The sequence below is a fragment of the Ursus arctos genome, unplaced genomic scaffold (genome assembly GCF_023065955.2).
Source record: "Ursus arctos isolate Adak ecotype North America unplaced genomic scaffold, UrsArc2.0 scaffold_14, whole genome shotgun sequence".
In the NCBI taxonomy this organism is placed as follows: Eukaryota; Metazoa; Chordata; class Mammalia; order Carnivora; family Ursidae; genus Ursus; species Ursus arctos.
Window position 1 is genome coordinate 9,643,308 of NW_026622808.1, and position 26,111 is coordinate 9,669,418.

At 60.6% G+C, this 26,111-nt stretch overlaps 1 protein-coding gene, 1 long non-coding RNA gene and 1 other non-coding gene across 16 annotated transcripts in view; 1 reads left to right on the plus strand and 2 right to left on the minus strand.

Annotated features, from left to right (window-relative positions):
- CHD3 (chromodomain helicase DNA binding protein 3) lies at positions 1–24,195 on the minus strand. Of its 13 annotated transcripts, none has more exons than XM_057311338.1 (40): positions 23,912–24,195; positions 19,222–19,334; positions 18,556–18,726; positions 18,206–18,327; positions 16,963–17,246; positions 16,599–16,729; positions 16,292–16,442; positions 15,933–16,126; positions 15,418–15,651; positions 15,020–15,223; positions 14,465–14,676; positions 13,674–13,805; positions 13,189–13,288; positions 12,600–12,791; positions 12,246–12,446; positions 11,761–11,898; positions 11,418–11,539; positions 11,110–11,283; positions 10,863–11,004; positions 10,520–10,651; positions 9,810–9,927; positions 9,523–9,647; positions 9,107–9,338; positions 8,640–8,806; positions 8,035–8,212; positions 7,598–7,663; positions 7,075–7,160; positions 6,832–6,965; positions 6,164–6,308; positions 5,664–5,826; positions 5,430–5,551; positions 5,202–5,337; positions 4,988–5,089; positions 4,679–4,810; positions 4,208–4,316; positions 3,896–4,028; positions 3,319–3,560; positions 2,094–2,257; positions 1,730–1,856; positions 1–1,246 (listed from the first exon to the last, which is right to left on the minus strand). In XM_057311338.1, exons 1-40 carry the CDS (start codon positions 24,186–24,188, stop codon positions 1,006–1,008), a joined length of 6,348 nt encoding a protein of 2,115 aa, XP_057167321.1. In that variant the 5' UTR covers positions 24,189–24,195; the 3' UTR covers positions 1–1,005. The 13 variants fall into 13 exon arrangements, with proteins under 13 accessions (XP_057167321.1, XP_057167323.1, XP_057167324.1 ...); XM_057311340.1 differs by having other exon boundaries at positions 16,292–16,430; positions 18,206–18,330; XM_057311341.1 differs by having other exon boundaries at positions 15,933–16,108; positions 18,206–18,330.
- Positions 6,553–6,691, minus strand: LOC113271358 (small Cajal body-specific RNA 21). The gene has a single exon (XR_003322128.1). It is a non-coding gene; the product is annotated as a small Cajal body-specific RNA 21 (non-coding RNA).
- The window catches only part of LOC113271173 (uncharacterized), a 19,291-nt gene continuing 16,919 nt past the window's right edge, over positions 23,740–26,111 (plus strand). For both annotated transcript variants that reach the window (XR_008959030.1, XR_007191764.2), the window contains exons 1-2: positions 23,740–23,826; positions 25,655–25,752. This is a non-coding gene — a long non-coding RNA (uncharacterized LOC113271173). The remainder of the gene's footprint in view (positions 23,827–25,654; positions 25,753–26,111) is intronic.

The following is a 26,111-nucleotide window of genomic DNA, read 5'->3' on the forward strand; positions in this document are numbered from 1 at the left end:
GAAAGGAAAGTATAATTTATATGTACAACCAATACACCTGATACAGAAGAGGGGTTGGGACAGCCCAGGAGTGGGTGTGAAGAGACCGGGAAAGGGGCAGCGAGAATGTGAAGGGGCAGCGAAGAGGAAGTGGGGGGTTCGCCATGCAAACTGCCACTCTCCCCGGCCCCTCCTGGGGAGGAGGACGTGTCCATGACTCCCCAGCCTGCCCTCCACTATTTTGTTCTGGTCCCAAAGGCAAGGCAGTCCCCCGACTACACCCCCTGCCTGATGCACTCAAATTCAGTCCGTATCTAGGCCTTCAGGAGGGAGGGTAGAAGTGCTCCAAGGACCTGAGCCCCAGGGCTGGGGGCTCCCCCGCTTCTGGCCTGTAGCATTTTCTCCCACCCTTTCTAGGTTACCTGGGTCCCTAGAACAGATTGGGGAGCTCCTCTTTGGCTTGAGGGAGTGTCGCCCAACCATCACGCTCTGTGGGGGGGGGGGGCCTTGGTCCCTGGGGAGGGGGCAGATCCCCAACACAAGATGCTGGTACGCAGGAGGTAACTGAGCCGGCGAGCGGCGCCTTTATTCTGAGGCTGAACAGCAATTGACTCCCTCCCTCGTAACTGCTCCCCCCTCCTTTTGGGGAGAGGTAGGGGAAGGAAACATGCAGCCCCCCTCCTCTTCCCTTCCTCCCTCTCTAAAGTCCCGTCCTCTCTTCAAAGCTCTTTTCCCCACCAAGGTTCCTAAAGGCCAGGCGGCTACTCCGCCCTCTGACGGAGCTCGTATTGCAGGAGTAATGACGGGGGAGGCTCCACCTCTTCCCTCCCCCCAACCACTTCTTGGGAAGCCGCGTGTGTTCGCCGGGGGATAAAGATACTTGGAAGACCCTGCTTCACCGCCTCCCACCCAGACCTCTTCTCACCAGCACGGTCTTCAAAGCGCGGTGGGAAAGGTGCATGGGAGTGGAGAGAGACAAAGGGCCCTTCTTGAAGAGAGGAGTCGCAGAGAGGGGCAGAGGGGCTCCTAGCCCAGAGGTGGCCCAAGGGGTGGGGAAGGTGGAGGACTGGCAGCAGGTCCCAGAGCCGGAGCTGGGGGTCGGCCTCGGGCACGGGGCCTGGGTGATGCGCAGGCCTGGGATCCGGTCAGTCGTCTATACAGATCACCTCCCCGGCTCGGGGCTCCTTCCGATCCAGCCCGTCTGACACCAGTGCTCCCACCATTTCCTTCTCCTTCTTCACCAGCACTGGAGGGCCGTTGGTGGCGGCTGTTCAGGAAGGGGGTAAGGAAGTGAATCCCGGCTTCACTCCCAAACGTTGCCTCCTGACCACAGCGTGTTAGTGCTAGGTTACCTCCTGCCACTGCTAGTTCCCAGGGCGGCAGGGGTGGGAGGAGCAGGGCGAACCCCAGTCCCTAAGAGTCCCCCGTGCCCATGATAGACCCCCTGTGCCGACTCTCACCATACCCCCCTTCCTGATCTCTGATTCTCTCCCCCCGAGGTAACACAAACGGGGGAGACTGGGGGGAGAGGTACCTAGCCCCAGAGCCACTGACACGCTCGGTGGCACTTTGGACAGTGGGAATGGAAGAAAAGTGAGGGCGGGAAGAACAAAGCTCAGCACGACTCCGTCCCGTAGAACGGTAGACACTTTGCAAGGACATGAGATGGGCAGTTAAAGGGGGGCTGGGCAGGGCCGGATCTCGGAAGGGGGAGATGGGAAGAGCAGGGAGTGGGCAGTCCCCAGCTGACCTGTGATGAAGGAGCCTGCAGGCATCTGGCTGTAGTTGGCGCCTGCGGCGGCCAGGGCCCCGACGGGGGCGGCGCTGAAGGCCGCCCCGTACCCCGGAGGCGTAGCGTAGGGCCCCGGGGGGAAGGCCTGGAGGAGAGAGCAAGCCCACGTGAGAGGCTCCGAAGTCTAAGAGAAAGCAGCTGAGAGAAACGGGTCACGCTCCAGAATTCCCGAGGGGGTCACATACAGGCAGGGAGACTCGAGGGTGAGGAGTGGGTCCCAGCAAGTCGTTTCTGCACACCGTCTAGAGCTGCCGGAAGCGTGCGTGTGGGGGCCGGAGGAGGACCACCAGGGACCACTAGAGTTAGGGGGAAAGAGGGTTACCGGTGTGGGGTGAGGCTCCGTGCCCTTGCTGGCCAGCCGGCTGAGGATGCTGCGCTCGGACATCTGCAGGCGGGCTGCGATGGGGGGTATTCGGGACAGCGTGGCCGGCAGGCGGGTCACGTCCGCCTTCATGTCGCTCAGCAACTCCTCCAGCTGGTTCAGAACTGGGGCCCGGGCCACGGAGAAAGAAGGGCAAGAGAAAGACAGGGAAAGGGAGAGATGGAGCCAGGAAACGACGAGGCGTCAGAGGGACAGACACAGTCAGAAAAAGGGAGAGAAAGAGGGGTGGGGAAGAGAGTGGGGGGGAGGAGATGGGGAGAGGAGGACAGAGAAGTCAAAGAACCAGAGGCCAAGAAAATGACAGAAGGAGACAGAAAGAGCGACTCAGGGGAGAAAAAGAAGAGTCAGAGACCAGATGAGCAGAGGACAGATGGAGAAAGAGGACAGGACACGGGAGGCGGGGGGACATTGGAAGACATGGGGCGGGGGGTTGTCAGAACATCCCATACTGCAAGAGTGACATTTTTTGGGGGGGGGGGATGATGGGGAGGAAATAGTCAGGAGACGTGGGAGGTGGTAAGTGGTATCAAAGATTTCAGGAGTCAAGGTTTTAATATGTGAGGGGGAGGGAGGTTAGAGGGTCAGCATTCTAGATTCAGGGAATTGGAACAGGAATCAAAGGGGCCAGGAGTCAGTCACTAGTCAGACAGGATTAGATGGTTAGAAGGCTCTGGAGTCCAATCTATCATCATCAGGGGAAGAGGGTTTGGGAGAAAGGGTTGGAGGTCAAAGGGAAGTTTCAGGGGGTAGGGTCACAGGGTGGGACGGGGGGTAGTTTCTGCCTGGTGGGGTGAGCGAGACGGGGAGGGGGACATGATTTGTGGGATCGGGGGTAAGGATTTGGGGGACTATATGCAGGCCACGGCCCCGGAGAGGGTGCTATTAGCAGTATGGCAGGCGTGTGGGTCAACGAAGAAGTTCCGCCCTGTGGAGGGGACGCGGCACAGTCTCACGGAGTCTGGGCAAGGGGGGCAGGTCCCTCTACTGGGCGCTGGTGTGAATGCCCTTAGGCAGATGAGGGCCGGCTTGCACAAACCCAAGAGGCTAAAAACCATGGGGTGGCCGGGTGGGTCAGGGTGGGGGCAGAGGTCAGAGGGGGGTGGTTCAGAGGGTAAAGGGGTCAGAGGGGTGGGAAGATTTTGAGGGGTGCGGGGTGAAGACTTACGCAGCGTTGTGGGCCCTCCCCCGCGCGGGGCCGCCGCGGCCCTTACCCTTGTGCAGGACGGCGTTGGCCGGCTTGTTCCCCGCCAGCGACTCCTTGGAGAGGTGCTGGTGGCTCTCGGCCAGGCATTCGGCCTCGGCGAAGCGGGCGTGGAGGGCCATGGCGGGGTGCGCCGGCTCCTGTGATAGGTTCAGGTAGGCCGCCCGCCGAAGCTGCTCCTCGATCACCAGCGCCTGCTCCAGGAGCTGAGGGCCCGGCGGGAGGGGAGGGGGAGTGTGGGCATCTGCCAGGGCGGGGCCAGAGAACCGGGGGGGGGGGGGGCCAGGGGCAGCCCTGGAGACCCGCATTGCCCTCCCTGCCCGCCCAGAGCACCCCAGCCTCACACCATAGCGACACACGGGTGGGCCCGGCACGGACCCCGACGTACACCAGTCCCGGACACGAGGGTACACCCCGCTCTTGGCCTCAAGCACTGCTGTCACCCTCAAGGTGTCCGCCTTCCCCACATTCCGACCACACCTGGTCCCCTCTCTGACCCAAGCCCCTCTTCAACGCTGTCCCTTCTCTCCCAGATCCCCACCTTAAATCTCCGGGCCAGGAACTTATTTTTCATCTCCAGAAAGTTCCCCTTATTGGCTTCAGTTTTAAACGGCTCATTGATAATGGCAAACTGAGCATCATTCTGGATGTCCTGCCACCGTGCGTAGCCATGGCTGCGACGCAGGAAGGGGCTGTCAAGGAATTTAACAGGGAGGCGCTGCGCTACCCACACTCATTTCCTCCTGGCCCAATCTCCCCAGAGTGGGGTACGACCCCCTTTCCCTGGGTGTGGACTCGGCCCCTCTCCAGATTGAGAAAACCACTTTTTTCTTGCATTTGTATCGAAGGATACAGGACAATGCCAGCTAGAAGCCAATAGTCATGTCTTCGGTGCCAGATCTCATTGAGTTTCCCCGAGGAAATAGCTGCACGTTCCTCATTCTGCCACAGTGTGTGAAGCTCTGAAAAGCAGGGCGAAGAGAGAGATGGGGCGTCAGGAGTCTGGGACCCAAGGCCAGCTCAATGAACAGGCAGAGATGAGGGACCTGAGTAGCGCGACAGGACCAAGGGCTCATTAGGAGGAAGAGGGAAAGGTTAGGTTTGCGGTGAGGAGCAAAAGGGGTTACAAACAAGGCTCAAGTTCGGACCAGAAATAAAGGGGGATGAAAGAGGGTTCTGGAGTTAGGAGTGAGGCCAAGGAGGACGGAGGGCGGGGATGCGTGCCCGCCCCACTGGCAGCGACTTGGAACGAAGGGCAGCGGGAGGCCTCAGGCACCACGAGCAGGCCCGGGAGGGCGAGCACAGCCCAGTGAGGAGCCCCCACCTGTGAAGCCTCCGTCTGCAATGTTGAACATGAACCGGGGCTTCTCCGCCTTCTCCTCGCGGCGCCCGTTGGGCCGCGGCTCGTCCCGGGGCAGCCCCGGCCGCAGCTCCCGCTCCCCTTTCATGTCTTCTGCTAGGACAGATGGGGCAGAGCTCACTCCTGCGCGCGGGCTCCTCCCAGCCCCCAAACTACGCCCTGTACTGGACTAGCCCTGGAACAGCTGCCCCCCAGGACCCAGGCGTCGGCTCCCCCGGACTCCGCCTCCCAATTCCCTCAGGGACCCGGGGCACCAGGGCTGCCACCCATTACCTCTCTTGCCCAAATCCCCTGTTTCCCCCTCCGGCCTCTCCCTGTGCTCCTGTCCATCCAACGGCTTCTCCTCCCCCCTCTCTCCTGGCGTCGACTCTGTGGCTGTGGGGGGGGCAGGGGACAGGAAGGGAGGATGTCACCCTCATTCCCTGACCCCAGAAGAGGGAGCTCCCAGATTCTAAGCCCCTCGTCACCCCTAAGCCCATGCACCCACCTGACTTCTCTCTGTCCCCCCGGTACCCAGGTTCAGGCTCCATTTCTCCAGGGACTCCCGGCACCTCGTCCTCTGGAGGAATCTTTCTTGGCTCCAGCCGCTCCCCAAGCGATGGAGCTGGGCTAGGGACGTCGGCCTAGGGGTCGGGATGGAGTCAGGATGAAGCAGAGAAACCCCAGGCACCTGGCCTTCACACTCTCCCCTCTGGGGAGCCGGGCAGCCACGCACCTCCGTCTCCATCTTCTCCCCGGTCTTGCTGTTCTTCTCGGGCTTCTCCTCTTGGTTTTCCGCTTCATCCTTCTCAAAAGGTGTCCTCACACCATCTCCTTTCTCACTTGGAGCTGGAGTAGCTACGAGGGTGGAGACAGAGTGAGGAGGCAGAAACCCCCACCCTGACTCCAATCCCTGTTTGCGGGGCACCAGCCCCATCCCCACCTCTCCTGCTGTCCCAACCCCCATTACCAGGTTTAGAAGTACAAGGACTGTTTGTAGCAGAAGCCTCAGGGGTTGTGGGAGATGTTTTGGTAGGAGAGGAGGCTCTGGAGGAACGCTTAGAGTCAGCACTGGGGTCGGGCATCAGCTCGGGCATCGACCAGCGCCCATTGATGTGCTCAAATTCCTGTACCTGAGAGAGGCAGGAGGTGGTAGGAATGGGTCAGCTGTAGACACTGAGAAGGGCAGGGGGTGGTAGGGACAGGTCAGCTGCAGGCACTGAGAGGGGCCGGGGGTGGTAGGGACGGGTCAGCTGCAGGCACTGAGAGCACAGGGCAGGGGAGTGTAGGGAAAGGTCAGTGCAGGCACTGAGAGAGGCAGGGGGGTGTAGAGACGGGTCAGCTGCAGGCACTGGACACAGAGGAAGCTCTAACGCCAGCTTGAATCCAGAACTCGGGATACCAGGCGGGGGGGGGAGGGGACAGGGCCTGGGTGGCCAGCTTGACACTGGCTGAAGGACAGACTGGTACCTTCTTCTTGACTAGAGACATGACTCCAATTCGGGTCAGCACTTGCTGGCGACTCAGGCCCTCCCGAGGGACGCCATCAGCAAAGGTTTCCGAGCCGTCCGCCCCAGGCTCACAGAGGTGGCGCATGAACAGAGACACATAGGCCCTGAGAAGCGTGGGGGGGTGCAGGTTAGGAGGGCCTCAGGGGGGAGGCGAGGTGGTGAGGGGGGCACAGGGTTTACTGAGGCCCCGAACCCTACACTGCCCAGGGCCTCCCAACCTCACCACGAGCAGCCCTCTACACCCTGCCGCCTCTGCCCCTGTCTCTCCCCAGTCTCCTTGGCCTCGGTCCTTCGTTCCTAGGCCCCATCAGTCAGCTCGTCATCCTGTCCACCAGCTCCCTTGCCAGTAAATGTGAGGCGAAGACAGCCCAGGAGAAGGTGCCCGTCTCAGGTGCCTCTCCCATGGGGGGGAAGCCAGGCCTCTGTGCTCTAGGCTCGGCTGAGGGGGGGTGGGGCAGCTGAGCCCACGCCCCAGGAAACCGAGCCGGAAAATGCCACGTAACGCCGCGTGGCCGGGAGCGTGGTGGTCAGTTGAGTAAGGTCACATCATGTGGCGGCCGAGCGGAAGACGTGAACGCCTGAGCTCCCACCCTTCCAGCCAGCTGGGCCCGGGGCACCCGCGCTCACTTGAACTCCTTTTCCGTCTTGCCCCTCAGGTCCCGCACCAGCCACTGAGTGGTGAAGGCGTCCTGGGGGGGCATCCCCCAGCGCATCACAGCGTTGAGGAAGGCCTTCCGCTGTCGGGTGTTGAATCCCAGCACCTGGGGGCCGGAGGGGAGGGCGGTGTCTCAGTGCTGGGACCGCCCTCAGTGACTCGCCTCGAGACCCCACCCCCGAGGGGGACACGCGGGGCCTAAGGCCGGCTCCCACCTCAATGTTGCCCCCAACTCGAGCCAGCAGTGGAGGGAGCGGCTTATCCTTCTCGTTCCGAAGCTGCCTCTTTGACTGTCGCCGCCCTGGGGGGGGGGGTGGCCTGGTTAGGGGAGAGCCCCCACCTCCTCCACCCCTCAGTCTGCCTCCACACCCCAAGACGCAGCACCCAGGGGAGGCCTGGGTCACGTCTGAGGCACTCCTAATTTCCTTTCAAGTGTTTTCCACCTACGCACGCACGGAGCAGGTCTAGAAGAAACGGTTCCCGTTAAAGAACTAGTAGCCAGACCACCAGGGCGAACGTAAACTGTAAACTCTCCCGATTTTTCTTCTAGGCATCTCAGCCTGTATGATTCTATACTCCCAATTTTAACAGTGGAGAAATTATGGACATTTCGTCCTTTTTATCTGGGACCTCTACTTAATCGACAGAAAAGCACGTTTGTAGAAAAACGGGACTTAAAGGACATCAGAGAGAGGACCGGGAAGAGCTTTGGCAGGAAGTCAGGGAAACAGGTGCCACCTTCTGGACGCTCATCGAAGTCCTCATCTTCCTCCTCTGATCCCACGGAGTATTCGGACTGGTTATCTGTGGGGAGAGGGCGCTGCGGTCAGGGACGGCTCCCGTGTTAGCCCGCGTGGGGGCCCCTTCTGCCTAGAAGCCCCCTCAGATGCTGTCGGGCTCGGGGCCACATATCCTGAACGGGTCCACTCGCCACGCAGCCGGTCCCCGGGCACCGCCCCGCGCCAGGCGAGGACCCTGGGTGTCCCGCGGGCTCTCTGCGGCCGCCGGCTGGTGCACCCAGCCTCCGGGCAGCTCCTGCAGACCCTTCCTAAGCTCCTGGCCCTTCAGCGGCCGAGACCCTGACCCCGAGGCCTCCCTCTCTCCCTCGACGTGCCCCGGGCCTCCAGGCTCGTCGGCAGCCTCCCCTTCCGGGCCCTCCCTCAGGCGGTCCTCACCTTGGTCCTCCTGAGCCGCGTCGTTGTAGTTGACCTGCTTGCGCACGCGCTTGCCCTTGCCCAGGTTGCGGGCCAGGTCCTCCTGCTGCTGCTCGTAGTGGTGCCTCAGCAGCTTCTCCCAGTAGTCGGGGTCCACGTTCTCCTCCTGCTTGATGATCTCGCGTTCGATCTCCTCGATCTGCAGGGCAGCACAACGCACGTTCGCGGCCTCCCTCGCCGCCGCCCGGCGCTCGCAGCGCGACCGCAGCCCTACTGTCCTGCCGCCCGGCCTCCTCAGCTCGGCTTTCTGGACGCCGCACGTCTTCCTTGTCTCTTACCCGCAACGAGCTTCTCCTCTCTGCTCCCACGTCTCCCCTGAACCTGTCCTCTAGCACCCTCCGCGCCCCTCCTGCTCTGACAGGCACCCTGTGTGCTTGTCGGTACTTTCTCCGCCCAGGTTCCCCCCAAAGGCTGGTCTCACACCTCAGACCAAGGAGCTGTTTTGCCTTGGTCAGAGCTCAGATGAAAAACGAGAGCGAAGGGGGGGATTCTTCCCCTTCAAGTCTACAGACACCGCCCTGCAGAGGTGGCCCGGGATAGACGGCATCTGGCCCCCGGCCTCTCACCTTGTCTTCCTCCCGCACCACGTACTGGGCCACCTTGAAGGAGCTGAGATACTCGTTCATGTTCTGCACGTCCGTGTCCTCCGTCGCATCCTGGTTCCGGTCCAACAGCCGAGCGATGGCCTCGTTGTCGTAGTGAATCACACTGCTGTCCTCCTCCTTGTTCTCCCCTGGTGGAAATAGGGAACAAGAGGGACTCTGAGTTCCAACTAGAGCCTCTGCCGGAACTTGAGGAAGGTCATGGAAAGCCTTCTGACTTTGCTTCCTTCTCACGGGAGTGCTGGGGGGAGAAGGCCCTTCCCCGGGGAGTCCGTGGAGAACTGTTCTGGCTTCCAAGCCTCCTCGGAAGAGAAAAGGCCATCCTTCCTCCATGTGCCGCACAGGAAAGTTTCTCTTTGGGGGCTCCCGAGGACAAGCGTACCCGGGAGAGCAGGGCCCTGCCCTCAGGAAGCTGCGGGGAAGGTTCTCACCCTCGTTCTCATCCTTGAACAGCTCCTCGGTGCCGAATTTGAGGATGTCATCCAGCTCCTGCTTGGACATGGAGCCCGCCTTGGAGCCCAGCCCGGGCCGGACCACCAGGTGTGTCAGCATCATCTTCCTCTTGGCCACTTGTGTGATCCGCTCTTCCACGGACGCGCGAGTCACAAACCGGTAAATCATCACCTTGTTGGCCTGGCCGATGCGATGAGCGCGGCTGAAGGCCTGCGGGGGCAGGAGGCGGAAGTGGGGATGGGCCAGGGCAGTAGCTTGGAGACCGGGCCCACGTGCTGGGGAGAGGATGCTGGCAAGGAAGGGTCCTCTGCCCCTGGAAAGCCATGACCCCCTCCGCGGTGAACCCACATCTCCCTGCTAATGGGGGCGGGGGCTCCAGGAGGTGAGCTCCCACCTGGATGTCGTTATGGGGGTTCCAGTCAGAATCGAAGATGATGACCGTGTCGGCAGTGGCCAGATTGATGCCCAGGCCCCCGGCGCGGGTGGACAGCAGGAAGCAGAACTGCTGGGCCCCAGGAGCTAGGAGGGGAGAGCCAGATTCGGCAGCCGTGCTGGGCAGCTGACTCCCAGCCGCCCCCTGGACGCACACCACAATAAGGCCACCTCAGTAGCTAGGTGGCAAATCCCTCCGTGCCGGGGACCTAGGCACAGGTGGCTCGGGCCTTGCACACTCCCCCTCACCGTTGAACCGATCGATGGCCTCCTGCCTCAGGGCGCCCGTGATGCCGCCGTCAATGCGCTCGTACTTGTACCCTTCGTAGTCTAAAAAGTCCTCTAGCAGGTCCAACATCTTGGTCATCTACAGCGGGACAGAAGGACGGAGTCTGGAATGACGAGGCAGTGGGCCAGGCCCGGTGTGTCCTGACCATCCCTTACCGCCACCGCCCGCCTCGGCTGTGACGCGGGCCCTGGCGCCCGCTCCCTGGCACTGCTCGCCTGCCCCAGCCCCTCCTGGCCCCACGTTCGTGGCACACTCGCTCGACTTTTCGCACCACTTCTCCTAAGGCAGAGGTTCCCCGCTGAGACCCACGAGAAGGTTTCGGGGACATCTACGGAGGCTCTGAAAATCTGTCCAGGGCAGACCCACTGCTTCCATCAGATTTCCAAGAGCTCCGTGCTCTCATCTCCTCTCCCCTGGTTAAGAAACACCACTGGTCCTGGAGACGACCCTGAGGGGATGACCCCGAGGGGACACGGGCTCACCCTCCCCCTGCTACCCATTTGGCTTCCAGAAACTGGCCTGCGGCTAAGAACAGGGCTCAGGGACCAAGATGAAGGCCGTCGGACCAGAACCTCCCAGGAGTACCAGCTCCCTGCCTCTCACGGCACGGCAGCCACGGCAGCCAGGTGGGGGACCGGCCTAGGGGTGGCACCAGCCGCGCGCGGGTCACCTGCGAGAAGATGAGCACTCTGTGTCCTTGCTCCTTCAGCTTGCGTAGCATCTTCTGCAAGAGCATGAGCTTGCCGGACGCCTTAATAAGTGCCCCACCCTCGTAGGCCCCACTGGGGAGTTTGGGGGACTCCTGCCAAGAAGGGCACAGAAAGGAGGCGGGGGTCAGGGAGCGAGCCCAGAAAGCCAGGAGCCCACATCCAGCCTCCGCCCCTTTCACGTCCCGCTCCCCTGGGCAACCCCGTGCCTGGCCACCGCCCAGCTCCGGGCCTGCCTCGCGCCCCCCCCCATCCGACCCCGTTTTCAGACAGCGGCATGTGGGCAGCCCCCAGCCCGTGCGTCACCATAGCAGCCACGGGGAAGAGGTAGGGGTGGTTGCAGCACTTCTTAAGATCCATCATGATGTTCAGCAGCGACACTTGGTTCCCACCACCTCGTGAGTTCAAGGCCTCGAAGTTCCGAGTCAGGATGTACTTGTAGTACTTCCTGGAGACCAGCGCGGGGGCGCGGAAGAGACAGGACAAAGGGAGCAGTGAGGAGGCTGCCCCCCGCCCGCGGCCCCCCGTCCCGGCGGCCCAGCTCTCGGCTCACTTCTGCATAGGGCTCAGCTCCACCCGCACGATGAGCTCCGTCTTGGCCGGCATGTTCTTGAAGACGTCCGCCTTGAGCCTCCGCAGCATGTGCGGCCCCAGCAAATCGTGCAGTTTCTTAATCTGGTCTTCTTTGGATATGTCAGCAAACTCCTCCAGGAAGCCCTCCAGATTGCTAATAGCCAGAAGGAGACAAGGAACTGAACAGGCCATCGGGTTCTCTGGCCCTGGCCTCGGGCTCCCTTCTTCACTTAGAGGAAGCCTCCGCCCGCTGCCGTTCTCCGCAGGCCACCCTGGCGGGTCCCTTACTTAAACCTCTCCGGGGTGAGGAAGTTTAGCAGGTGGAAGAGCTCCTCCAGGTTATTCTGCAACGGAGTTCCGGTCAGCAGCAACTTATGGTCTATCTTGTAGCCATTGAGGACCCTGAAAAACTAGAACATGGGGCAAGGAGACGCAGGAGAACGGGCCCGTTACTGGCAAGTGGCTGGGCCACAGTGCCTGCCTTTTCCCGTTCCCTTTGGGTCTAGAGGCCCCGAATCTCCAGTCCTCTCTCTCCCCCAACCTGGACTCCTCCCCTTTCCAGATTGCGGGAAGTCCAGAACCTTCCTTCTTGGAAGCACGGCCAGACTCGGAGTGTGGGCCTCTCACTCACCTTGGACTGGTTATTCTTGAGCCGGTGGGCTTCATCCACCACGAGGCAGGCCCAGCGGATGGATCCGAGCGCTGCCTGATCGATGGTGATTAGCTCATACGATGTTAGGAGAACGTGGAACTTCACCTGGGCCTCCCTCTGCCAACACAGCCACTGTCCGTGAGGCTGCCGCCCGACCCACGGGCACCCAGACTTCCACCCCTGTTCTTCACCCAGACCCCCCCATCCCGACTGCGACTGCCAAGGGGGGCCACACACCCCACCCTGCTACGTGGGGTCCACACGGGGATGACTGGACCTGGCCCCCAACCTCTACCCCAAGTCCATTACAGACAGAAGTGTACATTTCCAGGACAGGAGGGCAGGGGTGGGGCAGGCGGGGGGAGGAGAAAACTCAGAGGGGAACAAAGGAACTGAAATCCCAGTGGGGGGCAACGAAACACCAGATCTGGGGGTCTCCAAGAAGACGAAGTCGAGGGGCCTACCTTCATCTTAAAAGCTTTCTTGCCACCTTTGATGGCGTTGTCTTCGAAGGAAAACTCGTTCTCACGGATGATGGCCCGGCTGTCCTTGTCACCCGTGTACGTCACCACGTAGAACTTGGGTGCCCACATCTGGAACTCCCGCTCCCAGTTAATGATGGTAGAGAGGGGGGCACTCACCAGGAAGGGACCCTTTGTGTGGCCCTGGGAGTCGAGGTTTGGGGGGACCGTCAGTCGGGGCTTGAGGCAGTCGCCCCAGTCCTCTGGCTGCCGCCCTCCCCCTGCACTCCTCCCACGCCCTCAGCCTCCATCCGCTCCCGCCTTCCCCAGTCCCTCAGGGGCCCCCTCGTCCAGCACCTCCTTATAAAGCGAGTAGAGAAACACGATGGTCTGGATGGTCTTGCCCAGCCCCATCTCGTCAGCCAGGATGGTGTCGGTGCCCTGGGCCCACGAGAAGCGCAGCCAGTTCAAGCCCTCCAGCTGGTACATGTGCAGTGTGCCCCCGGTGGCCGTGATAAACCGTGGCTGGGTCTCATATTTCACTGTAGGCTGCGGAGTCAAGAAGTCCGAAAGCTGAAGGGAACGGTCAGGGCTCCTCCGCCCCCTTGCTGGCACTGAGATCAAGTTGGATCACGGTTCCCTCCGCGAGGCCTGAGCTTCAGTCCCTCCCCCTCACTCCTTAAAGCCAGACGCAGCAGCAGCAGCAGCAGCAGCAGCAGCAGCAGCAGCGGCAGTGGCACGAGGAAGGGAGCTGGTGGGGAGGGGGCCTGGGTGCTGCTGCTTCGAGCTGCTCTCTGGCCCTTTAGCCAGAGTTCCTAGCCACGCTTGGGGCAAGGCTGGACACTGTTCAGGGAGGGTGCTGAAACTCGGGGAAGTCCTGTCAGTAGCCCCTGGGCAATCTGCCATGGTTCTAGAAACGGGAGAGAGGCTGAGAGGAAGGACTTACATCGTTAGTAGGAGAACTGGGGGGCCCGTCTCCCTGCAGCTCCTTCTTCTTCTTCTTATACTTGCGGGGCTGGGCAGGGTCCTCCCCCATAATCAGTTCTCTGGGAAAAGAGCGGGTCTGAGCGAGGCCTGCTCCTCGGGACCTCGCTCTCTCCTGAACCCATTCCAGAACTACCTCCCACTCCCTTAAACTTGATTTTCTCACGTTTCCTTCCTCCCAGCCTCTTTACCTTCACCCCTGGATTTTCACCTGCAGAGCCCACCCTCCCCAGTCCTCAGCATCCCCTTTCCCCGTGACTCCAGCTGGACCTGACGTCTGTCCCTCACACAGTCTCTTTACCAGTCCCGCCCCAGACAACCTAGCGCCGGCTGCCACTGCCCTGGATTCCAGGGCGGGTCTGTCACTACTGGACCTCCTCTTACCCTGGAAGGGTGGCTTTCGCCCCCGTCCTCAGACTCCCTCCCCCCAAGGGCCTGGCCCCTCACCGGTGTCTCCAGTAGCTCTGCTTGTGGTCTTCGTACTCGGGGATGTTCATTTCGTCCTCCTCCCACGTGGATTGGTCATAGGGCAAGTCCCTCCACTTCACTAGATAGTGGTAATTCCCCTTTTTATCCACACTGCGGGGCAGAAGACCAAGAGAAGGAGCAGGAGGAGAAAAATAACGTGGACCACGAGACCGAAAAAATCGTCATAAATGCGATTATCAGCAAACAGATAGCTTTTGTCACCTAATCCGCAATGGGGGGCCCCTGGGAGGGAACTTAGGATGGCTGAAGTACTGCCCCACCCTTTCCAAGACCCCTGCTTAAAAATCAGCGATCAGAAAACATCCCTGGCTTTGTCCAATCAGTCTTAACTAAACACCCGTTGGGTGCAAGGCCCGTTCCAGGCGGTGCTGATTCAGTGACGGATGAACAAGACAATGGACCCCGTGCCCACGGAGCTCACGTTCGACTGCGGAAGGCAGCGACGAACCAGGCGGGCACGCGCATGCAGAAGAACGTTCGGTGGTAACCAGTACCACGAAGAAAGAAGTACGACAGACACCGGCCTGGCTGAACCGTGTTTCTCACGTCTGCCTTCATGGCCCGATACCCACTCGCGAGTCATTAGATCAGAGGCGGGGGTGAAGGGGTCGCGCGGGCCGGCCGCTCCGCCTGGTTTCTCTCCGCCCCCACTGGGGAGACGGCCCGAGGGCTGGCGGAACAGGTGCCGGGCGGTGGACACAGCCCGACGCGGGCCGGGCCCAGGCGGCCGAGCCGCGGCCGGGGCTCACCTGTGGTTGATGATGCGGTGCACGGTCATCCACTCGGGCTTGATGCCGAAGCGGTAGTACTTCTCCTCCATCTCTGCGTAGTGCGGGTCCTTCACCTTGCGCTTGTCGCTCTTCCCGTCGTCCTCGCCCGAGCCGTAGTCCAGGGGCGGGGGCTCGTCCATGTCGTTCTTCCGCTGGTAGTTCCGGTACATCACCAAGTGGAAGATCTCCAACTGACGGGGCACAGAGGGAGGGGAACAAGATGGTCCGAGCATCCGAAGAGGACCGAAGGGGACAGGGGACTGTGGGCAGGAGAGAGGCAAAGCGAACTGGGCGAGCACGTAACAGGCTAAAGGAAGCAGGGAACACGGAGAGACTGACGGCAGAAAGCGAAGGGAGGCTGGCGGAGAGGAGTGGAGGCCGAGAGAACCTCCTGCAGAGACTAAGGACGGAGGGAGGCTGTGAGGGCCGGAGGTGGGAAGCGAAGGCGAGCGCAGGGTCTGGAACAGCAGAGCCAGAGGGATGAGTGAGAAGAGCAGAGGGGGTCACAGAGAGGGGGAAGGAGGGGCCGCATACCTGAAGCTCCTTGGCCCAGGAGCAGTGCCAGTACGACAGTCCTACCCACTTGACAAAGAACTCTCGCTCCGATCGGCCTTGAAGAGGACGGGGCGGCGGGGCATCGGGGTTCCCATCGGCCTGCTGAGGGGCTGGCACGGACACGGGTGGCTCCCCCCACCGCCAGTGCAGGATCTTCTGCACACGGCCTTTGAGCACGGGGCACTTGGGGACAGGCGCACACGAGGAGGAAACGGGCAAAAAGAGCCCATTATTAGAGGACGAGGAGGACGGGGGTCCCATGAGGGAGTCAAAGACCAAGGGAAGGGACGGGAGGGGAAGGAGGAGCCGGACGATGGGATCCCAGAGATGGGAAGAGTGGGGGCTGCCAGGAAATCCGGCGGGAAGGGCCGACTCACCGTGCAGCGGGGACACAGCCATTCCCCGTTGGGGATGTCGGGCAGGGGCGGGTTCAGACAGTGAATGTGGTAGGACGAGATGCACGCGTCGCAGCACAGGAGCTCGCCCCCGTCCTTGCACACGCGGCAGTACTCCATGTGGTCGTCTTCCTCCTCCTTCTCCCCTTCGTCCTCTCCCTCCTCTTCGTACTCCTCCTCCTCCTCCTTGGCCTCCCACTGCACCCCCTCCTTCTCCTGGGAGCCCAAGGCCAGACACAGACACAGATGGAAGGAAGGAGACGGCAGTGAGACCGGGAGACAGGGACAGAGACAGGACACTAGCTCCTAGAAGCGCCAAGGAGGCGGGCGGGAACGAAGGAACGGGACACCACTGCTTCCAAACGTGTTGATGAGGGGGCAGAGGGACGGGGGAGAGGGGCCAGGATCCTGGACCCGCACACGCCGGCCACTGAGAAAGCCAGGCGTCTGGGGGCAGGAAGCGGACAGTGGGTCCCCGGGGGGCAGCAGGTACTCACGCAGTGGGGGCAGCTCCATTTGCCCTCGGGAGCCCGGTCCAGCTCAGGATCAAGGCAGACGAGGTGGTAGGCACGAGGGCAGGTGTCGCACAGAATAATTTCCCCCCCCTGCTGGCACACCTCGCAGTAATCCTGATGATCTGTCTCGTAGCCGTCAACCTCGTCCTCCCCGGCCACTGCGGGACAGCCGAGGACTGTCATACACACCAGCGGAGGCGAAGAGCACAGAGAGAGAGAGAGAGAGGGATGATGGGAGAGGGAAGGGCCGAACAAAGCAGTCAGAGGGGGAAACAAGAGGGGCCCCGAAGGGACGAGAGGAGGCCAGACGGACAAGGTCACACACAGCTGGCACCCCTTACCCTTCCTCTTCTTCCTCCCTGGCCGGCCTCTCTTGAGCTTCTTGGTGCGGACAGGCCCGTCAGGCCGGCCCGAGGCGCTGTGGACGCTGCCGCTGTCCAGGTCTGACTCCTCGGCCTCCGGCTCAGGGCCCTCATCGCTCTGCAAAACATACTGCCCATAGCCCCGTGGTGGTCAGGGAGGCCGGCTTCGTTCCACTCCCGCCCCCGGCCTCGGGCTCCTGCTCCAGCTTCCCGCACGGACCCCTGCGTCTGGACCCCTGGCCCCTGACACCCCCGGGCGCTTAGCAGACGGGGAGGGGCCGCTCACCGAGCCTCCCTTCTTCCTCTTGCCACCCAGCAGCCCTAGTTTGATTTTGAGCGGTGCCATCTTCTTCCCCCGAAGCTTTTTGCGTCCATCGGGCACTCGGGGGCTCTTACTCCGCCGTTTATGGCCTGGACCTGAATGAGTGGGGTGAGGCAGAAAAAGTAGACGTCATGACGTCCCAGAATAACAGAGCTCAGAGCGGCCTCTGGACCCTCCTGTGGGCTGTGGCTTCCCCGAGACCTCTTCCCGCAAAGCGTTTCCCCTACAACAATCGGGGCTGAGAAGACAGAAAAGTTCTAGACTCTGACTTGAAAACGTGCAGTTTGGAGGGCGGGGCGACAGTTGTTCTAAGCAGAGGGTTTCTCACCTTTGCCCTCTTTGGTTTTGGCTCTTCGGATGGGTGGGGGCTGGGTATCAGCAGAAGGAGGTGGTGGGAGGGTGGGGGGTCCGGAAGGTGCTATGGGGGCGGCCGATGACACAGCAGCTGACACCTGCTCGGCCACAGCTGCGGCCGCTGCGGCCGCCGCCGCCGCCACAGCGGCTGCCGACCCCTTGAAGGGGTTGTTGGCACTGAACTCTCTCCACTTGGCCCCGAGGATGGTCATCATCTTAGACATCGGGATCTTAGGATTCTTCTTCGCAATCAGGGGCCTGTAAATACAGAAGCAGAAGACACGGGACCTTCACAGCTGGTCCGGGAACACTGCCACGTCCCTCTGATACTGCAAGTTGCTAGGATTCTCTGCATTTTTCAAGTAAGTTCCATGGGCCCTGAGGAAGGGTCCCAGCACGTAGAGCCTGATGGGCCAAGCAGGTTAGGCTCTGTGGTGGGGTGTTAAACTCTCGTGAGGACTTAGGCGACCACGGTGCTCACAGGAGCACGGTCCTCAGCAGTGAGGCAGGAAAGACAGGGTACTGATGACAGGTACCGGGTATGCAACACTCGCTGGGGGGCGGGGAGGCCAGGCCTTGAGTGCACCCGGCTCTCCTCACCCCAGCAAATCTCCACAAGACCCCTACGAGGGGCACACCGTGACCATGCCTATGTTACAGATTCAAAAACTGAAAAGCAAAGAGGTAAGGTGTCCAAGACAGTACCAGGCCCGCGGCTCTCTAAAGTGCCTGATCCCCGAAAGGCAGCTCTGCCACAGTCTGCCCTTCTCGGGGAGTCCCCGAAGCCCAGGCTCTGCAGCCAGCAGGGCGTGAGCCTTTACCACGGGGTCCTAAGCCAGGGACAGAGAGGACTTGATAGCCGAGCAAAGGAAATTGGGCAACAGTGATGTTCTCCGGGCTTCAGTCGAGAGAGGAGTCACGCGGGGGGAGCCAGAATGGTTGGAGTGGCGAGGGCCATCAGCCCTCACTGTCTTCTATCACTAGAGATTTCGAACCCAGCACTGGCATTATGACCCTCCCCGGCCCCCTCGTGAAGGGTTCCCGACCGGGGTCCTCGAACCCTGAGGTGTCCAGGAATCCTCTGACATTACGTGCCGAGCGTGGCGGGTCTGTGCTGTGCGCTTCTCTGGGGAGCAGCGTCTGAGCGTTTATCCGATTCCAGAGGGGTTCACCACCCCCCCGCCCCCCAAAGTAAAGTGTCCGCTGGCCTGTCCTACCTCATGAACTGGCTAAAGGCTTTGTAGTTGGTGAGTGTGTGGTAATCCTCCTCGGAGAACACATGCTCCACGTCCTCCAGGCCCCAGGTCAGAAGTAGAGTTGCCGATGACTTCTGTTCTACCTGCTGCGAGAGACCGGGTGTCAGGGGGCTTTCGGGGGCGGGGGGTGGACTCGGGGAGGCCGTCACTTCTCCAGCCCCCATCCTGGGCCCCCACATGCCTCCCTCTCTACCCACTAACTTCCCCCACCCACAGCCTCTGCAATGAGCACCCCTCCTTGGGATGCTCCCGCCCTCGCCAGGCCCGTCTTCAACACTCGTGTGTCCCCCCGACTCCCTAATTCTACTCACCTTTTGCCCCCCGTCTCCCTCCCCCTTTTTCCGCCGCTTTGTCTTCTTCTCCTTTTTTTCTCTGTGCTTCCGCCTCCGTTTCCGACCTGGTCCGGTTCCATATTCGCTGCCTCCGCTCTCTGACTTCTCCCGGTACTCATCTCGCTCGGAGCCAAATTCCTCCTCACTGTCCTGAGGGAGAGAAATAAAAATAACATTTCTTCAGTCCTACCATGTGCCAGGAACCATTCTTAGCCCGTAACATATATTACCCCTTTTAATCTTCACAACGGTGCTCTAGAGGTAGTAACTCATCTATTTTGATCTGCTGTTTTTTGCAGACAAGGAAACTGAGGCACGCAGAACTAAACAAACCACCAAGGAGATGGGGCTGCGAGGCTCTGAAAGCCTGTCAACGGGGGCTCACTGCTGCTAAGGTGAATCACGTGGACAGCGGGGGGGGGGCTCTTTACTGGGTTGTGGTGACTGAGGTTACGGTCCCAGATCCAGCAGCTACGGGCCAGCCAGAGGGGGGAGGGGGCGTCAGACCTCCCTAACTTCCGGATGCCCCCTCATCCTCCACCCTCCACCCTCGATAATCATCGGGACCGGGACTGGAGAAAATGCGGGTGCCTGGGAAGAGGTCTGCTGAGCCTTGCCATGGAGACAGGAGTCCTTAACACTTACAAGCTTCTTGCGTTTTCGGGGTTTTCCTGGCTTGTTCTCCTTCTGCTTCTTGGGTCCTCGTTTTCTCTTCTTCACACCCAATGCTGAAGGCAGCAGCCGGATGTCATCCTTATCTTTGGAGCAGAGAGCACCAGAGAACCTAAGCCACTAGGTTCCCCGACTCTACGGCCCCTGGGCCTCAGGCCTTCTCACCTCTTCCGTTCCCACTCTCTAGGAACTCGGGCATTAACTCCTCCAAACCTCGCCTCCCTTCACTGGGTGCAAACAGAGAGTGTTTCGAGTACTCTGGGATGCTTGGGTTCTGAATGGGAGGTCAGGGGTCAGAAGGGAAGCACAGCCAAACCACTCCCTCCTCTCCCCTCCTACTAACAAGGGAGCAGGCTCTAGGCCATGGGCTCTGACTGTGGCAGGTCCTTTCAGTCGCCGCCAGGGCTCCTCCTGCCTTCCCCCTCACTTAGCCAGCTGGCATCCTGCCCGGGAACTGGGGAAGCCATGCCCAGCTGCTGGCCTGGCCTGACCCCAGCACTTGGAGTGGGGAGACACAAGCTGGCAGCTCCCTAAGCCAGATGCTGAGAAGGGAGAGCCAAAGGTGGACACCTGGGATCTCACACTAACACCCGGGGCCCTCACATCCTCTCTGCCACGAGGGAGGCCTCTATTTATACTTCCTCAGATGATCGCCAAGCCTCCTGTCACCCCAACACAGCCCTGGAGAAAAAGAAGTCCTTGCCAGTCATTTTCACATCTTGCCCACAGGACCACAGCGTCTGGCTCGTCCATCACACCCTAACCCTACGGGAGCAGTCTCCACAATTACCTAAACATTCCTCCTCCTCCCAAGCAGCCTGGAACCTTCCCTCAAAGCTATTTCCATACCCCTGCTCCCTTTGAGAACTCAGGGGCCCTCCCCTTTGTCCCCTGCTCTCACCCTTTGCCTCCAAATTTAGTCCCATTGATCCATAAGCAGCAGGGGAGACCCAGACAAAGCTAGAGACAAAGACACACCCAGCATATGCATTCTCGGCCGCACAAGTCTGCACATAGTCCTGAGCACAAATCCAGAGGACAGCCTGTACCTGCTTCCAGCAGGGCTGGGTCCCTGGCTTTCTCCCCAGATGTCTCTGTCCGGGGCCGGGGCTTCCCTGATGTGTCCCCCCCCCCATTCTCCATGATCCCCACCGGTCCGGGGAGGACACGGATGCCACAGACCTGGGGCCCTGCTTGGCCTCCCTCCCTCCATTAGGCACTAGACTAACCAGCCAGACCTGTCCCGCTCGGGCAGAGGAGGAAAGCCTGGGCCTGGCCCAGCCCCTTGCTCTAGGACACACAATCCTTCGGCCCAAAACAGCGAAGGGAAAATTAGCCACAATTAACACTGCTTCCACTGCCTCGGGATCCCGGCGCCCCCTTCCTCAGCGCTACCTGTCCTCAGAACGCCAGCATACAGTGTCCTCTGGTGCAGGAATACCCTCTAGGACGGGGCTGGGGTGGGGGGCGCGCGAGCAGCCGGCCCCAGGCGTGCAAAGAGCGTGCGGACTGGAGTAGGAAGTCAGCAAGACGCCATGCCCCACCCCCCCGCCCCCAGCAGCCGGCTCTCCCCAACCCCCGGGACGTCGCTTAATGTGAACATGGAAACGGAGGCCGCCGGGGCGGTGGCAGGGGCAGGCCAACTGGCTCCGCGTCAGGGACGAGGCCTGGGCCGCCACCCGCCCCGCCGGGGGTTGGGGCACCTGCCCCGGGGGCCTCGCCGCCAGTTCGCTGCGCTCCCCGCCCCGGCAGGAGGCTCCGGGACTCGGGAGGCCGGCGGCGGCGGCGGGGAGAGGCAGCGTGGAGCGGCGAGGAAGGGAAAGGGAGGGCAATAAAGCAAACCCAAGTCCCAACCTCGGTCTCAGCAGCCACTCAATGCTGGCCCGGCGCCCAGACTCTCCCACACCCGGCTCCGATCCCGGGAAGCGGGCGGGGGCGGAGGGCGGCGCGCGGCGGGGGCGGGGCCTGGCGCGCCGGGGCGGCGGGAGGGGGGAGGCGGGCGGAGCCGGGCCCAGGCCGCACCTCCCGCCCGCCCCGCTCTCCCTCTAATCTCACCATCAATCTCTCACACATATATTTATTTTTTCTCAAATTCCCCTCCCTCCCCCACAACGCACCACCATAATAGGTCTGCTGCACATGCGTACTGCATGCAGGGGGTGGGTTTGTATTTTCAGACCTTTTGCAAAGAAACTACCAGAATTTTCCGCACCACCCACAATCATTCCCCACCCCCACCCCCAAGGAATCACATCTATATATTATGTTATATTATTTCTCGAGACTTGCCAGAAGGGGGAGGGAGAAGAAATGAGTTTTTGGCTTCCTGCTCCCTTCCCCCACCAACACGAGTGCTATTATTTTAAACGTTTAACAATGTAAGGAGCCGAGAGGGGGGGGAAGGGATAAAATTGGTCTTGGGTAAGAATGTAAAACAAAATGGTGAGAATCAAAGCAGTCGGAATGAAAAACAATAGACCTCTAATACGTGCAAATTCATATTCTGAAGAAGGATGAGGGAGGGCAGCCCGCACACATTTCCTTCGAGGAGGCTTATTTTGCCCACACTTAGGTAGACAGAAATAACAAGCGGCCCAAAAATATTTCCCCAAAGTTTTGCCTCAGAAAGTCATCTGAGGGGGTGCATCTGGGTCACTCAATTGACTCGGAGCGCTGAAGGGGGGGGGAATACAAGGGACCCGGGGAGAGCAAGGAGGTGGGTTTTCATTTCAAACACAAATTTTTAAAAACATTTGACGTTTCTTCTCGGCTGTTGAGAGAGCGGAGGGGAAGAGGGGGAGGGAGGACTGACACAAAGACCCACCTCGACCTCGTATTCTTTCATGCGCCTCTCTCACATCCCCAAATTCGGAATCAGAAACCCCCAAATACCACGTTCCAAGTTCGCCATACAAATAGTGCCCTAACACAACCTGACATCCTTTCTTTCTCTTTTTAGCACGTCTGCGGGGCTCCAGGCATCCCCCTCCCCACAATTCTTTATTCCCTCTCCCTCTTGCAAATCGGTGGGTTCTCTGGGATAACTTTCTAAAAACTTTTCCCTTTTTCAGACAAGCCTGGGGGGGGAGGTCCCTGTTTCCATCATACACGCACCCTCCTCCGCCCCCCCCCCCAGAGGCATCCCATACTCCCTCAAAGGTGGTCTCAACTGAACAGGAACATTGCTACTTAAGCCACACAGATCAATGTGACAGTTTTACAAAGAGTGTGATGTTAGCCGTCCTGAAGTTTGGCGCATTTGTGCTGCATGGCACCCAGAGGCCTGGGGGTGTGGATGTCCCCTTCCGTGCCCCAAGCAGGAGATGTGCGCACCCCCAGGATGCTCCCCTGTCCTCAAGAAGATTAGCAATCACTCCACTAGGAGGGTGGTCTGAGTGGGGCCATTGCTGTCCCCCCTCCCCATGCGAGGCAGCACTCTGCCCCTTCCACTCCTGGGGGAACTGCCCAGAGAGCGGCCGGGTGACTTGTCATCCCGGGGGAGGGGTGCCGAGTGACGGTCAAGCCGCACAACAGCTGGGTGGGCAGTTCACGCCCCCCGGCGTGATCAAGGTGCGGGTGGTTTCAGCGAGAGAGTGAGTGACAGTGAATGGCAGCCACGTGAGCGTCACAGCTGGGCAGCTCGGCCACCCCAGACTGACGGGGTCACGCTGGGGGGGGGGGGGGCCCGCACTTGACACAAAAGAGCCCGGAGCAGAGTGGAGATAAAGGGGGTGGAGTTGGGGGCATCTGGTTTCCCAGACACTCTCCCCGCGCTCCCCAATCTTAAAGGAGTGCTCTCCCTGTGACGAGCTGGGGGGAGAGGCGGTAGGATCAAGTCTGACTCCAGGAAGTGGTCTGCGTGGAGTGCGGCCACCACCTGCCCCCGGTCCCGAGCCGCCCGCAGACATTCACGCGACCCCTCCCCCACGTGCCACCGCACGCCCCGGAGTTGGCGGGCGCCGGGGTCCCCGCAGGTGGGGGTCCGATGGAGACCGACCCCCACCCCCACCCGCGCCTGCCCCACTCCTGAGGGGGGGGCTGGTTAGGCCCGCGGTCCGCTCCACACGCGGAAACCCCCCGTTACCTCAGTGCAACCCCACTCGGGCCGGAGCCCGAGGGGCGCCCGCGCGGCCGCCCCTCCCCCACGCGCCCCTCCTCCACGCCGCCGTCCGGCCGCCAGGGTCTCCGCGGTCCCTCGCTCGGCCAGGGAGGGGGCCCTGGCTTCGCCGCGGCCGTTTCCTGCCTACCCCCTCCCCGCCGAGGGTAAAAAAAAAAATCTCCTCCTCCTCCTCCCCCGAAAGCCGCGACCGAGTGGCCCGGTCCGCGCGCGCAGCTCGCGCCCAGCGCTCTCCAGCCCGGGCGGCGGCAGCGGCGGCGGCGGAGGCTGCGGCGGCGGCGGCGGCAGCGGCGGCAGCGGCGGCGGCGGGGGAGGGGTGCGGCGGGGGAGGGGAAGAGGCCTGGCCCGGCGGCCGCCGCCACCCGCCCGCCCGCCGCCGCCCGGCCCGCCCGGCCCGCCGCGGGGCCCCGGGCCCGAGACTGGCGCCCCGCGCCCCGGATTCGCCTCGGCTCGGCCGCGCGGTGGGTGCCTCGCCCCCGCCCGGCCTCGCGCGCCCGCGGCTCCCGCTCGGGCTGGGGGAGGGGGGGAGTCGGGGCAGCCGCTTACCTGGCGGCGGGGGCGGCGGCGGCGGCGGCGGGGGCAGCGGCGGCGGCGGCGGCGGCGGCGGGAAGAGGTGGCAGCCGGGGGGGCTGTGGCGGTCGCGGCCCCGGTCGTGGCCCGGCCCGCGCCCGAGCACTCCCTCGTCGTCGTCCTCCTCGTAGTCCTCGTCGGCTGCCTCCACCTCCTCCTCCTCCTCGTCGCCCTCTTCTTCCTCCTCTTCTTCCTCCTCCGACACCACCATCTCCTCCTCCTCCTCCTCCTCGTCCCTCAGAGGGGAAGCCATCCTGTGGCTCTGGCCCCCCCACCACCCCCCCACCCACCGCCCGCCCGCCTCCCCCACCGCTACCACCACCACCTCCTCCTCCTCCTCCTCCTCCTCCTCCTCCTCCTCCTCCTCCTCTTCGGCGGCGGCGTCCTCCTCCTCCTCCCCACCGCCTCCCCCAGCCCCCCAAACCCCCGGGCCACCCCCCTCCAGAACCCCCCCTCGGGGCCGCCGGCTGAGGAGGGGGGCCGAACCACCCCCAAAAATTGTCTTGGAAAAAACTGAGAGACTTTTCCCCCCCCTCTCCCCTTCCTCCCAAGAGAACAAGAAAGGGGGATTAAAAAAATATATATATATAAAAGTTTTCGACTTCTCTCTGCCCCCCTCTCCGTTGCTTTAAATATATTTAAATTCTGAGGGGGGCGCTCAGAAATATTTCTCAGAGCTGAGGCACTAAGATGGCCGCCTTGAAATTATTTTTAAAACAACCCCCCCCCAGCACCGCCACCCCCTCCATGAAGAAAGGGAGAGGGGGGAAAAATCCCCTTTTAAAACAAAATGGCTGGCTTAATATTTCAGTTTTCACCCCCCCATTCTCCTCCCTGTTACACCCCCATCTCCAAGCCTCTACCCAGAAACCCACAAATTTCTCCCTTTTTTCATAACTGATTAGTGCACAGATTAATAGAGATATTTTCCTTGTGTACTCTGTGTGTGAGTGTGTGTGTGCGCGTTGGGGGGGGCATGAAGGATTTCTGCATAAAACAAAAATGGCTGCTCTTTCTAACTCCCCCCTATAAAAAATATTTGAGGGGGGGCATTAATCAGTACTCATGCTCAGTCTGACATCAGCATAAATTGTTAAAGGTTAACTAGTTAGATACTAGTCCAACTAGATTTAAATATTTTTCTTTTCTTTACTAGTCTCTTCCTCCCCACCTCCCTTCTCTTAAAGAAAAGCTTTTTTTTTTTTTTCTGAATACTTCAGAAGGGAGTGGTTTGATGTGAAGGTTTTTTTTTTTCCCCTTCAGGCATTGAAAAGGAAAAGATGAAATATATGTTTATATATAACTCTGTTTCTACATACCTCACTGAAGTCAAAACGCATTTAATTGTGTACGTATCCTTCAAGTGAGGAGCGGGGCTGGCTTTTTTTCCCCTTTCTTTTAAAAAAGTGACAGAAATTCTAGTGACTTTTGGGGGAGAGATATGAATAGATACGATGATTGAGTTTTTTTTTTTTTCCAAAGGAGTCCATGTTTGATTCTCCCCTTTGCCCAGCCTTTTCAGTGATTTATAATTGTTGTAAATTTTATCTGCACTCTTTTCTGCTTTACCTCGCCCTCCCCTTCCCCAATGGCTCGACTATAAAATTCATCCGACTTGGGAAATTAATTGAGGGGTCAGGAGTACAGATTTTTAGAATAAAGGGGAAAGAGTCAAGTCTGAAAAATTGTGAAATTGTTTTCTCTTTTCTCCCGTTGCAGTATATTTCCCTTTCTCCATGATCTCCGACACCGGTAAAGTAGAAGAAACTGAGGTGCGGTGAAACAGAAAAGTCTCTGGGACTGAGAAAAAGACAGAGGTAGGGGTCCCCCTGTCATTTGCATCCCACTTGCCTGGCCCATGATGTCCCACTGTACCCCAGTGTTTATCTTAGAAGTGGTTCCGAGAATCAGATGGAAGGTTGGAAAGGTGTCCCAAAGTAGCTTTCTCATCCAGAGATCCACCAGGGAAGTCCTCTAAAACTTGCATCCTGAGCAGTGCCAGCCGAGGATGGAGGGCGAAAAGCTCACTTCTACCCTTTCTTGTCCTTGTCACCTTTCCTAACTCCAACTTCCTCCCATTCTTTTGATCTCCCTTTGCCCCTTCCTTGCTTCCCCTCCCTTGCCCGGGAATCCTTTCTCTCCTGGGTTATTTCTCTACCCCTGGAGCCGAGCTGCC

Excerpts from the sequence above, each read along its gene's own strand:
- CHD3 (XM_057311336.1), bottom strand. The coding sequence starts at position 24,188 with ATGGCTTCCCCTCTGAGGGACGAGGAGGAGGAGGAGGAGGAGATGGTG. Across the intron at positions 9,339-9,522 it reads ACCCCCATAACGACATCCAG|GCCTTCAGCCGCGCTCATCG; the intron begins GTGGGAGCTCAC and ends CTGCCCCCGCAG. Across the intron at positions 5,827-6,163 it reads TGTCTCTAGTCAAGAAGAAG|GTACAGGAATTTGAGCACAT; the intron begins GTACCAGTCTGT and ends TGCCTCTCTCAG.